A 14,725-nucleotide genomic window follows, 5' to 3' on the forward strand; every position below is an offset into this window, starting at 1 on the left:
CATCTTCCCTTTACAAGCTTCAAAAATGTATTTATCGTGTGATTTTGGAAATAAAAGTTTCATATTCTGAAAGCCAAGACTTTGTTTATTTAAATGTTTTTTAAAAACATCTGAAATAAAAAACCTTTAAAAACTTTTTTATTGGCTCATGATAGGCCCCTGATCTCCGTAGGCCCCTGGGCTTCAGCCCGTGCATTAAGGCGGCCCTGGTTACGTTACCCTAACCCGTTATGTTGTTCGTGTATGATCCCTCTTTCATTTAAAAACAAGTTATGTTTTAAGCATGAAAGCTGTAGGCCTATAGCTGTCAACTGTTCAAACTGTGATCACCAGTTCAATACATTTGACAAATTCGACTTGGTTTCTACACTTATTTGAACATGTATTTATTTATTTGTCTAGAGGGATCCCTCCTCTGTTGCTCTCCCTGAGGTTTCTCCCATTTTTCCCTTTAAACTGTGGGTTTTCTCTGGAAGTTTTTCCTTGTACGATGTGAGGGTCTAAGGACAGAGGGTGTCGTATTGTCATACTGATATTCTGTACACACTGTGAAGACCACTGAGACAAATGTAACATTTGTGATATTGGGCTATATAAATAAACATTGATTGATTGATTGATTGATTGATAAAATTATTTATTTAAAAAGAAAATTGTCAAAATGTTTCCCAATTTTTTTTTTATAGGATATGTACATTTCGGTTAATCGGTTAACCGTTTTTTGGGGGTCGAATGTACATTTTCTTTCAAATTCCTATCCCTATCAGATAACAGTCATTACACAAGGTGCTCAACTCCACAGTACTTCAGTTCACAGACGGAGGAGGAAATGAGCCGTTTCTCTCCGTATGGTTACTCAGAAAGCCGCCCACACCGTGAAGCCTGTTGCTCTGAATGTGTTGTTGTGTCTGATACTTCTTCAAATGGCTGTCTGAAAACTTGTTCCTGCACTTGTGAGCAGCTAACGCAGGATGCAAAGCGGGCAGGGGATGGTGGACGGCCAGCTGGCTCGCCCCATTTGTTCTAAAATCACAGAACAGAAGCAAAGTTTTACTGCCATTTCCTTCCATACAACCGATGCTGCTGCTTTAGTGCTGCCAACGTCTCTAATTGGCTGTGTGGGGACACAGGCTGCATGCTCTGGGGACAACTTTCATACAGCAATGTGAGGGAATGTATTCACACCTAGGCTTCTGCAGAATGGCTTCAGGGCAGTTATGCTGCGCTAGGCATGAAGCCAAGACTACGCTCATACCAGCAGAAATGTATGTTTGTGTAGTTGTTGATTTCAGCCGAACATACATATTTTCATAGTCCTGGCAAAAGTGAAGAGGTGTTACTGTTGTGAGTGCCAAGAAGCGTTCTGATGTACTTCAGACACAGACTTGATTTTTAGCAGGTATTTATGATCAAGGAAGAATTAGGACAACGCACAAGGACAAATACATAACCAGATTAACAAAAGAGCATGTGAATAAATAGATTCAACTGTTGTGTTTTTGTCCTGGACATGCTTTTTTTGGTTACTTTGAAACATGGGTGTATACAAAAATGAAGTCAGCAGACCACCAGGAGTTGCAGCTTTATCTAACATGTTTCAACAAAGTTGCATTTATACATAAAAAAGAAACTTGGAGAATTTAGAAATAAATGTCAAACAACTCAAATTGAATGAGTTAAATATTGATTTAGTTGAAATTAAGAGTTGGTGCAAGCATTTGACCTAATTAGCCACACTTGAGTGAAGCTCTCAGCGGGAGCTGTTCAGCAGCACGAGTGGCTGTACTACAGAAACAACAATTTGGATGTTTTTTAAAGTAGAGAAAGACATATATTTATAATTTCTTAGTAAAATACAAAGTAAATGTAGTGTGGGGTTTACGTGTTTTTTAGCACAGGACAGATCTAGAGGGAAGTGAGCATCCTTAATGGAAACTCTGGGTGTTTTGCATTAAATATGCACACCATTTTTAAACTGATTTCTTAGATGGCGAGATCTTATGTCCAATAACTGGTAATAATACAAAATATGATCAGACCTGACTGTTACCAGCAATACAATTGTATGGATGCCGTACATTTTGGAGTTCATTCTTTTTAATATTAGGCTTTATTCCTACTTTAGAATAAAAAAAACGTGGATAGCTACATCATCATGTTATGAAAGTAGCAATCATGATTATTCCCCCCCCCCCCCTCTCAGGCACCAGTCTCCCCTCTCCGTGTGCTGCCGCTCCCCGTCCCTCAGTGAGATGCCGCTGGGCTCGGTGTGCGGGCGGAGGCCCACCTGTCACCGCAACATCTGCACCAAGGTGCTGCTGGCGGAGGGGAGGGAGACCCCCTTCACCGAGCACTGCCGCAACTATGAGAACACGTACAGGGTGAGTGCTGTGTGTGACCATGTCTGACTAACTGATGTGTTTAACCTGTGCAACTTAGCAACAGCAGCTGTGTGAGGCTGTACTTGGACATAGTTTTGCTTTTAGCTAAATGATATATGATCAATATGCTAACATGCTTATGTTTACCAGTTATGACATTTACCACGTTCTCTGACTATTATAAGCTCAGTTGTGGCTGATAGGACAGTTCATTAGCAAGAATTTGGTCATAAATTAAGAAATTGATGAAAAGTTTGGAGATGATCAACATTTGTACAATTCATGCTGTGAGTAACACAAATGTTTGTACCAAATGTCAAGGTAATTACAGAAAGTGAATACCATTTAAATGCCAAAAGGTATATATATATATTTCTTATTTCCCTGTTGTTAAAGAGTCAATATCTAATATAAAATATAGTGATAGGTAACCCTTCTCCTGCATCCTGAAATAAGTTACATTAGCTCTTAAAGTAGGGTAGGTAAGAATGGAGAAACCAGCTTGAGTATGCTAGAATTTGAAAGTACGCAGCCGGAAGAAATCTGCCCCTTCAGACTTCCTTACACACACACACGAATGCGCACATGACCAATGAGGGCACGAGATAAGTTTGTGCACAGATGGAAGGCTGACAGGCAGGTAGGCAATCCAGTTATTTTAGCCGGGCCAGCTCAGATGATTGGTCGTGCTTTTTACAGCGCCACGGCTTCCACAGATGAAATGTTTTTATGTATTTATTGTCAAAGCATGTAATATATTCATAGCTATCGGGATGTTAAGAGCATTCCATGGAATATACCAAAGTGTTTCTGAAGTGAATGACCTACCCTACCTTTAAGGAAGGAAAGTTATTGGATCAGTTTGTTTTTATGTCAGCCAAATTAGATGGCAGAAACAACCAATTTTCAGGAAAGGATGTATCGCGGGTTAACCTATTAAAATGAGAGCGGACCTGAATCAGGGGGCAGATACACAGATTATTTTGTATGCTTTAAACGTTGAAATACAATATAGTTGCTTTATAAATCTCCTGTATTTGGTTCTACACTGGTTCAAACGGCTGCAGCAACTTCTCTTCCTGGGATGATCCTCTGATCCTCAAGAAAGACAATCTAGAAGCAGCACATGAACCCCTCAGGGAGAAACAAGGTGTTCGTGCTCGGATGCACTTCACCTGGCATCTACACTATCAGATATGCTTTAAAAGACTTTAAAGAACCTCCTGAGTGTCATTTCCTATGTCCTGTATGTGCTTGTGTGTTTGAAGACTCTCCAGACAGAGATTCAGAATCTGAAGGACCAGGTCCAGGAGCTGCACCGGGATCTGACAAAGCACCACTCCATCATCAACACGGAGAAGATGGGAGAGATCATGGAGAGATCGCTGAACATCGACAGTCAGATAGCTTCACAGCACTCCACCGTGGAAACTATGAGAGTCATGTTCGAGGAGGTGGGTCAATCAGAATCACAATCGTTAGGGTCATTATACTCCGGTACAACGGAAATGTGCAGGCTTTTCTCGAATCAGTTAAAACAGAAACAAATAAATAAAAGCAGTGATGAAAGCAGTAGTATAAACCGTTATAGCAGCAAAGAGTAGAATACAAAAGGATCAAATATTGTCCTTTAAGCCCTTTTTAAATGTAGATGACAGCTTTAGTTACCTTGAACGTCTGTATTACTGATAACAGGTATTATCAACTAATCAGTTATCATGTACTTTAATGTATTAAGATACCAGGAAGTATAAAAAGTGATTCAATTTAGCTTCTTCTCTACCAGCTGCAAAATGTAAATTATTTTCACATTAACGGATCACTAATTATGAACCAGTGATATAATACATATTGTGACAATGATCATTTTGCATAATTAGTACTTTAATTGTCATTTGAATCTAATACTTGTGTTCTTATATGAAGTAAAAAAAACTGAATGCATGAGTTTAACTGAGTGTGTCTACACTGCCAGGAAGTTCAGACCAACAAAGGCTCCTACATTTGTCCTCCATCAGTACCTCTAGCTGCTACTAACAACATAGTTTTCACCCATTTGTATTCATTTAGCCTGCTAGGAATGCAGACGGAGGGAAAATAAATGTCAAGGTATCCCTCGAGTCTAATGACAGTAGCGTGTGGTATTTCATGATCATTAACTTTTTCCCTCTCCATTCAGATCTGGGAGGAGACTTTCCAGAGGGTCACTAATGAGCAGGAGATCTACGAAGGTATGTCTTCAAAACTAACACATTATCAGTCAAACTTTTACATCTATCACATTGTATATTTTTGATGTTCTTGTTTTATTCCATTTCCTTCATCTGCATGTTCCAGCCCAGCTGCATGACCTGTTGCAGCTGAAGCAGGAGAACTCATACCTCACCACCATCACCAGACAGATCAGCCCCTATATCCTCTCCATTGCCAAGGTCAAAGAGAGGCTGGAGCCCAGGTGTTGTATTAAAGGATATATTACCCCTATATTGTCCATCTGCTGCCATATTGGCTGACTGAAGACAGTGATTGGAAGAAAATGGAAGCCCTTGCTATGATATAAAGTACCACTGCAGGTAGCATGGGTATGTAGTATTGTATTGACATTGATAAGAGAGTGACAGCAAGAAATACTTCATGTACAAATTGAAAAGTAAACAAGTCAGTGCTGCTTTTTTCACTATTAAAGCAGTTTTGTATTGACATTCGATTAAAAATTGGAGTTAGACATGTATGATAAGGCTTAGTAATTTGTAATTAAAATGCCGCATTATGACCATTGTAGGTAAAATTGTAATTATCAGTGATTCTGATAATAGTCTTTATTCCTTGACAAACAACAATAATTTGTTCAGATTTTTTTCTTGTACCGCTCGAATGGAAATTACAACTGAATATATATATATCTCAGAAATTCAGATTTCAGAGATATATTCTCCAGGCTGCAAGCTACATTATCTGCCGTTGTATAAAAGGACACAATATAAAAGGAAAAAAAAACAATAGTTTTTTTTTTTTTAAACACGTACTCTCTTTGTATCTCATACATCTCTGTGTCAAAAAGCTCCACTGTTGTCCAAAAACGGTTCAAATAAACATCGGTGAGGCACACTGTCACTAGTTGACATGTTCCTTCATTACCTTGAACACACACACTGTCCTTTATCTCAACTCAATTCCAAATTCCCTTTTTCTTTGCTGTCATAAATCACTGGACCTTCACATTTCCATTCATCTGCAGCTGAACATTTTCCCAAATAAATGCACTATTAACTCCTGTTTGCATTATGTTTGCTTAAAATCACCCGAAGTTTACATAATAATTAAAGCTGGTTTTCTTCTTTGTGTGTGAATATTCCTAAATGTATTTTCTAGGTTTCAGGAGGCTAAAAAGCAGCAGGACGACCGCACAGAAACTATGCTGAAAATCTATGAAGACAACACAATTGCCAAAGACAGTCAAGAAAGGTACTGGCATACACTGCTCTATATGTAAATGAAATAGACATTTTCAGCAAGTACGTTCATAAGCCATCATCACTGAGCAAGACATATGTTGTTTGTTTTATGATGTGGTAAACATCTCAAAGCTGTATGTGATGATTTAAGGGCCGCACAATGTGCCTACTATCAGCAGATTTCCCTGGCTGTGTTTTAATAAAATATCGGAGTTATGCATTGTGGAGGGAAGTTCTGGTGATGGATTTTATGTGCAGAGCTCAGGAAGAAGAAACATAAAGTAGTTTTGTGATTAATGTTCTAAAATGGCCGGCCTGTTGATTGTTGACTCGATCGTATATTTGGTACCTTACAAATCCGACAAAAAACTAAATTTGTGATAAAGAACAGCTCAGATGTCCCATTTAATTACAGGTTTAGCAGAGGGAGTATAGGGGTAATGTAACCAATATATCAGCATGTATTAAAGAGGCCCTATTAAGCTGTTTGGGGGATTCCCTTTCCTCTAGTGTGTTATATAGGTTTTTGTGCATGAGTTTCTCTCCCACACACTCCAGGCTTCCGTAACACTTCCGTAACATTGTGACATCACTACATAACACTTGTGCTTCTATTGGCTAGAGCTCTAACACATTGTACATATAGGCTAAGCGTTGGGACATCTCTTATCACAACAGAGCTGGTCAGCTAACAAATCAGAGCAGACTGGGCTCTGGTTTCAGACAGAGGGTGAAAAGAGGTGCTGCAGCACAGGCAGTATGAGAAAAATAAATACCTTTTTGAACATTAAAGCAAGTAAACATGTCACAGTAGAGGCACAACATATACAAATATGAACCGGAAAATCAGCATAACATTACTTATTATTGCCTTATTCCATACTTTATACCTTTTTATTCCATTCCATTGCAATGTAAATACTGTTATGTTATATTATTTTAAATATTTGTTCTAGTTCTCTATCTGTGATTTAATTGTTGTTTTACTTTTATATATGCACCACGACACCTAGTCAAATTCCTCGTAAGTGTATAATAATAATAATAAAATAAACTTCTGATTCTGATTCTGACCTCTACATTCATTTGTTGGATTTTTTATTTCAATTTTGTTCTATTTAGTACAGACAAAAGATACAAATACCAGCTCACACAAATAATAAATAATAAGGCTACAAATGTAATATAAATATACATTTGTTTATACAATATATATATATATAAATATAAATATGCTAGGTAAGTACCTAGCATATTTATGCATTATGTTCTTGTATTGGATTTGGGAGTGAAGCAGCCCATGTATTCTTTCTTGACAGTGACAGCCAGAGTTGTGTCACAGATCAAGACAGACTCAAGAACAGCCGTCCACTGATGCTGGAGTCGGGGGAGAGCTCTGTAAAGACCAATCGCTCTGGCAGGCCGAGGGTTCCCGTGGAGACATCCATCCACAACGAAAAGCCTTCATAAACACCGAGACATTTCTGCCCCCCTCTCTCCCGCCCCCCGCCCCTGCTCCTGTGCAGCAATGTGCCTTAATTCAGACATAACAAGCTCGGGACAGGATGTCACTTCCTCTGCTGTCTGCTGCATAATATTCTCTCAGCAGTGGGAGGAAAGACCCTACCCAGAGGTACATAATGAACATGGGACAGGAAGACTAAAATAGACAAACATCATGAAGAATTTTTTTTGTGATATTCAAGAGCCATGGAGGGCTCGAAAAGTGAATAGAGTGATGCAGGGATGATGTATTTTCTTCTGGGCCAACCTGGAAGTTAGCATGTTAGCAAGTGCTCCCTCTAGCAACAGGATTTTCCATTTAAAATAAGCTCCGTAGCAAACACAAGTTGGCCTATATGAGAAATACACATTTTGTTAAGCAGGATAATCCCCACATATTAATAACACTTTTTATAATTGATGTAGAGAGTAAAATGCAATCGCCAGGAATAAGCTAACGTAAGGCTATAAACAAACGACAGTCACATGGCTGAGCAGCTCTAGCGCTAAGCTAAAGGCGGCTAAGCTAAAGGCGGCTAAGCTAAAGGCGGCTAAGCTAAAGGCAGCCAAACTAAAGGCGGCTAATGTTCTGCGTGTTGACATATTCAAGTCTCATTGAGTCACTTTTTAGCAACCACCTCTTTATATGACAAATTGAAGCGTCAGACGTTCACCAGTGGGGTATTTCAACCCAGTCTCACGGCATTTCGTGTTCACCAACACGATTTTTAATCTATTGATTCGTGTTCACCATCACGATTTGCCCCTTTTTTTCGTGTTGCACAGCACGATTTTAAAAGCAATGTATTTCTACTGCCTGCAGCACGTCCTTTTCTCCGGTCGGGTCGTGGGAGACCGGAAGCTGTGTGGTTCATAAAAACATGTTCTTACTCAATATCAAGCCACAATTATTGCTTTTATTTTAAATCGTATAATTTCTGACTTTTGTTGCCATCTGTGAGGAAAATAAATGGGGCTCAGAGCCTCAGGATACTGAAATCTGTATTTTTAAAATATTTTTTCGTTCTAATTTGTTATTCTTTTCAAAATAACACACTGTTATTTACTCACCAATAACACTCAATTATCCTTGCTTTTATTTATTGGTTTAATTCCATAATCTCGGGCTTTTTTGGCGTCCTTCAGGAACTGAATTTCAAAATAAAAATAACCGGAAACAGACGTAGGCATTTCGAGCGATTACCCAAGATCCTCAGCTATGGTTTTAAGCTCGCTTATTGGATGTTTTAGCCGCAATGCATGCTGGGATTTGGTGTTTATATGATATGAAATCCGGAAAACATTTTAAAAGAATAAAATAATACTTAATTCCGAGTGTTCTTGCTTTTCTCTTTGAAAGTCATCACGTAACGGCATTGTAATACACGGTTCGGCTGCATTGTATATTACAGATCTGCCGTAGTTCTTTATTTATAGAGCCAGGGCCAGGGCCAGTTTTTCCAAAGGTCTTCTCATCAGGATGAGAAGACCTTTGGAAAAACTGGAAGAAATGGCGCCGAAACTGAATACTTGACGTGGATCATAAATATATTCAACAATTAAACAACATCTTCAATTTCTCTTCACACAATACGTCTCCTTGCAGTATCAACACTAATTCGGCTGACTTTTACATTTGATCTAATTCACAGATAGGTTATATTTACACCATAACGGTGCACAGCTGATATAAAAGGACTGTAGTTTTTAAAGATATTACTGATTTTCTTTGAATGTAAGAATGTAAATACTGAGTCAGAAATAGTATAGCAATATGCTGTAAAATTATGTGAAAGCATGAATAAAACGTGTCCTACACTAATAATACAAAGTTATTATGGCTGTGTGTACCTTGTGTGCACCGCCTAGTAGTTTAAGCACGTTATAGAATTATTGTTTTTTATGTGTTATAAAATATAACACATAAAAACAATAATGTACTCTTAATATTTTTTTCATCAAATATTATTTGAATATTTGAATAAAAATATGAAGAGTACATACTTTCATAGGGGGAAAGTAGAAGGTCTGTGATAGAAATATAGAATATAAAAAATCAAGAAGATACTATAAGTGATCTCTACAATAAAACAGTTTAGTGCAGGATGTACAAAGATATTAATAGGAGGAGGTGCAAAACAGAAAAACCAATTAACCTTTATTTAAACATTAAATAACAGATTAAGGTATTCTTTTAAATAAGTAAAACACTTTGGGGGTATCTATCTACAGATAAATATTAAGCCTGAAAAAGTACTTAACATTGCAGGAAAGCAATATATTAGACGTTAACTATGTTGAAGCACTTATTTTAACTGATATTATACATATGGATTATATTGTAGATAGAATAAGAAATGTGCAGAATATGACAGTTTAATGGTGGTGGTACACACATATTGATAGATGTCTTGTAATGCACTGTTGAGGAACCTGTGACCCAAGTGTTTCATTCATTGCATAACTACACCGTAGTTGTGTATGATATGCCAATAAACCTTTGAAAATCTTGAAAGGGATGTGCAAAATAGCCATAATATACAGTCTTTAATTAACTATTAGTAGAGAATAACGAGTAATTAATATACTTTATTACTCGTTTCCATTCATGTCAATTGCAGATACATGTTTGTTTAGTCTTCTCAAGCACCAACTATCAAATATCTCTCCTGATTGTTGGCACTTGACAATCACCTTCCCTGAATTTTACTCAGGTGTAACTAAAGTCTGATTTAAGGGTTGTTTATATTTCACATAATTAATCAGAATCTGCAAAGTAACTCAAATAAATGCAGTGGAGTAAAAATACCAGGTTAACCTCTGAACTGTCGTGGAGTAGAATTACAAAGTAACAATGAGCTGTCATGTGGGTATATATTAATGCTGCGCATTATGGACACAAGCGATTTTCACCCATTTATTAATTATATGTTTTACATTTTATAACACCAATGTGTTTAATACTGGCAACTTCTAATTGTGGGAAAAACGAATACGTTCAGTAGAGACGTCCCATAGAACATTTTGCAAAACACAATGCATGTGTAGTTCTGGGGGGGGGGCGTTCGATTCCAGTTTTGGATAGTCTGGCGTGGTTTCATTCCATTTCACACAGCTGTTTGACGCTCTGCGTAACCTTACGGGGACTGTAGTCCTAAACGATAGCTGGGGATTATGGGTAGTGTAGTGTCTTCGGCCATCCTAAACTCAGAAATGTTGACAATCGCAATGATGCTCGAAATGTCCCTTATAGGCCTACGTCTGTTTCCGGTTATTTTTATTTTGAAATTCAGTTCCTGAAGGACGCCAAAAAAGCCCGAGATTATGGAATTAAACCAATAAATAAAAGCAAGGATAATTGTGTGTTATTGGTGAGTAAATAACAGTGTGTTATTTTGAAAAGAATAACGAATTAGAAGGAAAAAAATTATTTAATAATACGGATTTCCATATTCTGAGGCTCTGAGCCCCATTTATTTTCATCACAGACGGCAACAAAAGTCAGAAATTATACGATTTCAAATAAAAGCAATAACTGTGGCTTGATATTGAGTAAGAACATGTTTTTATGAACCACACAGCTTCCGGTCTCCCACGACCCGACCGGAGAAAAAGACGTGCTGCAGGCAGTAGAAATACATTGCTTTTAAAATCGTGCTGTGCAACACGAAAAAAAGGGGCAAATCGTGTTGGTGAACACGAATCAATAGATTAAAAATCGTGTTGGTGAACACGAAATGCCGTGAGACTGGGTTGGGTATTTACTGATGTTTTTTATGTCGTAAAAACAAACATTCTTGCCTCTTAAGCTTGTGTTCACCACAGACCTTATTTCAGGCATATAACCAAAAGCACGTTAAAAAACACATTGACAAGGGAACCGGAAGTGTTAAAATGCTGAATAATTTCTGGCTTTTAGGAATCATTCCGGCACCACACCTTTATTTCCTTCCTTTATTTTTTGTTTGGTGCAGTAGGCCTATGCTGAGAGTGTGAATTATCACTTTGTCATTTTTTTGTACAGCGCATGTGGAATTGCTTTTTGCAGTATCTTTTCTTTGCATAAAACATTGTGTGTCAGCTCTGATGTAACATGGCAAATGCAATGATGTGTGTGTTTGTATGTGTGTGATATGTCACATGTTGATGTGTGTCTCCTACAAAATGAGGCAGTTATTTCCAGGATGGTGTCTGCAGGTTTTTTTTCTCCTGCAGTTTATACATCTACATGCAAGAAGTGGAAAAGGTTGAATTACAGAGGTGTGGATTGTAACTGGCCTTGCCTTAACCTCGATTTCTTGCTAGCTTTTTTAATTCCAAACTCATCCTTATTTTCCCAGCCGACCAAGGCTCTTTCTACTGTAGGAAATATAATCCTCTTGGTTTGTCTCCATGAGTCAATGTCAGCAGCTAAGCTAAGGATTTGCCCTGCAGGAAAACACCAGGTAAGGTTCCTTTCCTCATACTTCCCCTTTCCTCCAGTCCCCCCCAATCTCTTCTTATAATTAATCATTCTGAAACCTTCAACAGATGCTACTGTATAGTAAAACTGATAAAAAAAAAGGGAACATAAAGGTATCTACCGTCTTGCCGCAAATGCAGGAAGATTTAAAAGAGCTGCAATAAATCAGCAAGAACATTTGAATTTGAAATGATTTGCTGACCCTGAAGGCTTTTTTGAAGGACTTTATTTTGCAGAGAAAAACAACATATTTAAGAAGCACAGAGCTTAGCACACATGGGTGCCTCAAAGTGAAACCTCCCCACCTGCTACTAGCACAGAGAGAGGAACCGCCCCTATTCCCGGCCGAGGTATACGGACGGTAATGAGGAGCTAGACTGATGGCTCAGGCTCTCACAAGGAGAAGGTTATTTACATTACACAGCCCCAGCAAGTGGGTTTGTTCAGAACCGCTGCTTTACAGGAAGTATTGGGGTCATGCTGGCCTCAAGGAACAGTACCGCTCTGCAGAGGAGCCAGAGGTGCACATTCATTAAAAATACATCTGTGACAGCGGAGTAACAAATGGCTGTGCCTCTGCTCTGGTCCTGTACTCCCTCCCTGCGGTCATTCATCATCTGCACTTGTACAACTACCAGCTCCATGTTCACTGTTCATTATTCTCCCCCGCTCTCCCTCCATCTGTTTAAAGGGGGGGGAAACAAAGGTAATTTCACTCCAAGAAAAAAGTTATGTTTTAAAGGAGTTCATGGACCATTGAGGTAAATTCATTGAAATGTCTTTGGTAATTAAGAAGGGGACACACCTTTGCTAATTTTTTGTTTCAAAGGAAGAGTCATGTTTAGTCACTTACAGAAGAATCCTGCTTCCGATGCTTCATTTTCTAAGATTTCCATTACACAATCAAGAAAACATTAAAGATAGAAGAGAAAAGATAAAGGAAAAAATGAAAGTTTAATGATCTTGTTAGAAAAATTGGGTCACTGAAGAAATATAAGGGTGTGACATTAAGAAGAACACAATTGCAAACAGCATATTGGGGATAAATCTACAAATGATGTTAGGTATAATGAGGCTGAAGATTCAGTTATGGGTCTTAATTATGCTGCTATATATAACTGCACTTGGCATACAGAACTGCAATTCACTCCAAAGATTTTAAGAAAGAGATATGCCTATGGTCTGTGTGGCTTTTAAATGAAATGGGAGCATAGTGAGGGGCAGTTATGTAGTTGGGATTTTTTTACTGGGTGGACGGCCGCTATTTTAAATAGGTCATCCCAAGCAATGCCACAAGTGCGCACGCAAAACGGTCAGACAGGTATACAGAAACTACCGGTACAGTCTTACAGTAGCGTGGCCTAGCAACAGCTAAAGCCTGGTAGGCTACTGCATGCTATTTAGCAAAAGCTAGTTGGTAGAAAAATGCCTCCGTTCTCTACAGATGACTTCCACAAACTTATACAGAAGATGGCTGTGTTGGAAATGAAAATGCAACGGTTGGAAGTTAACGTGGAAGTGAATGGACGATGTAGTGGGAATGACACCACTTTACCAGTGTTGCAAAATAATGGAAAAGTGTATAATAACTCACAGCTAGTTAGCAGCTACAAGGATTCCAAGGAACAGGAGGGCTGTGTACTGGGTAATAAATCTACAAGTGGTAGTCCTCCCTCGAACTCTCTGGGTGCAAGGCCGAAGAGAAAATCATTTCCATGGGCAGAGCCCAGCGCTCTGAAATCTGTGATGCGACCGGCTGGCCTGCATTGTTATCGCCCAGGAAGAGTGCCTCTTCAACCCCTATTCATACTAGGAAACAGCTGTGGATAGCTGCTAAAGGGAGAATTACAAACAATCCCCCTAAACCACCAAGTGTGCCAATCCAGAACAGATACGCTCCGCTGACAAAGAACCGGAGATCTCTTTCTGATGACCTGGATAACCTGTCCTCTTCACACAGCAGGGTAGAGGACTAGAGGGAAAGCTAACGACTGGGCCTGAAACTCTGATTGTGGGAGACTCTGCTGTAAGAGATATAAAAGGTCTGTGTAGTAAATGATGTTGTGAAACAACAGTCAGAAGTGCTGAAAAAAGACTTTAAATGTCTGTTGGAAACTGTCAGCTCTCAAAATGCAGAGGTGTTCATCAGTGGCCCTCTACCGCCAGTCAGAAGAGGAGTGGAGAGATTCAGCAGATTGTTTGCACTGAACACCTGCCTTTCAACTGTCTGTATTGACCATTCTGTCAATTATATTGACAACTTTAACTTTTTCTGGGCCCGCAGACATCTTTTTAAGGCAAATGGAATTTGTCTGAACAAGTCAGGAGTGAAATTGTTTATCTCTAACATATTCAACTGCCTGCGTCATCAATCTGTTCCCTCTGCCAAGGACAAGCAACAAGAGGAATCAAAACAAGAGAAAGACACAACACATCACTCAGAAAACCTTGAAAATCTATCACTGCACCCGCCTGAGGAATGTCTTGATTATGGGAGACAAATGGAGGAGTCTCCACCGCCCTTCACCCCCCCTATCACCTCTGAGGATACTCTTCCTTCACCCCATAGCTCTCTCTACTCTCTGTTCACCCTTTCACCCTCGCCCACCCTCCTGGAGATCGCTGAACACACGAAGGAGATACAGAGGGTTGGCACCGATCCCCCGTCTCCATCACCGTGCCTACGTCAACCACCTCCCCTCCCTTCAAGAAAGCATCTGCAGTCTCCGAAGCCTAATAAGGATGTGTGTGTACAAACAACACACTCTCACTCCCTAAGCGTCCAATAGCGACGTTTGGTCAGTGTCCGTGGCGTCCAATTGTGACGCTCCTAGGCTCCTTCAGCGTCATAAAGGGACGCAAATAGCTTTAAACTGATTGCAATGTATTCCCATCTGCGTCGGGATTTGACGCTCATGGAAGCA

General features: G+C 39.2%; 1 protein-coding gene across 3 annotated transcripts in view; it reads left to right on the forward strand.

Annotated features, from left to right (window-relative positions):
- Positions 1-10,604, forward strand: part of rnf207b (ring finger protein 207b) — a 30,482-nt gene extending 19,878 nt beyond the window's left edge. For all 3 annotated transcript variants that reach the window (XM_034082906.2, XM_071203200.1, XM_034082905.2), the window contains 6 exons: positions 2,204-2,381; positions 3,650-3,835; positions 4,561-4,612; positions 4,719-4,836; positions 5,754-5,846; positions 7,156-10,604. In XM_034082906.2, coding sequence (XP_033938797.1) covers positions 2,204-2,381; positions 3,650-3,835; positions 4,561-4,612; positions 4,719-4,836; positions 5,754-5,846; positions 7,156-7,306 — 778 coding nt within the window. In that variant the 3' untranslated portion in view covers positions 7,307-10,604. The remainder of the gene's footprint in view (positions 1-2,203; positions 2,382-3,649; positions 3,836-4,560; positions 4,613-4,718; positions 4,837-5,753; positions 5,847-7,155) is intronic.
- Positions 10,605-14,725: the final 4,121 nt, after the last annotated feature.

Source organism: Pseudochaenichthys georgianus, chromosome 5 (assembly GCF_902827115.2).
Source record: "Pseudochaenichthys georgianus chromosome 5, fPseGeo1.2, whole genome shotgun sequence".
NCBI classification, from domain to species: domain Eukaryota; kingdom Metazoa; phylum Chordata; class Actinopteri; order Perciformes; family Channichthyidae; genus Pseudochaenichthys; species Pseudochaenichthys georgianus.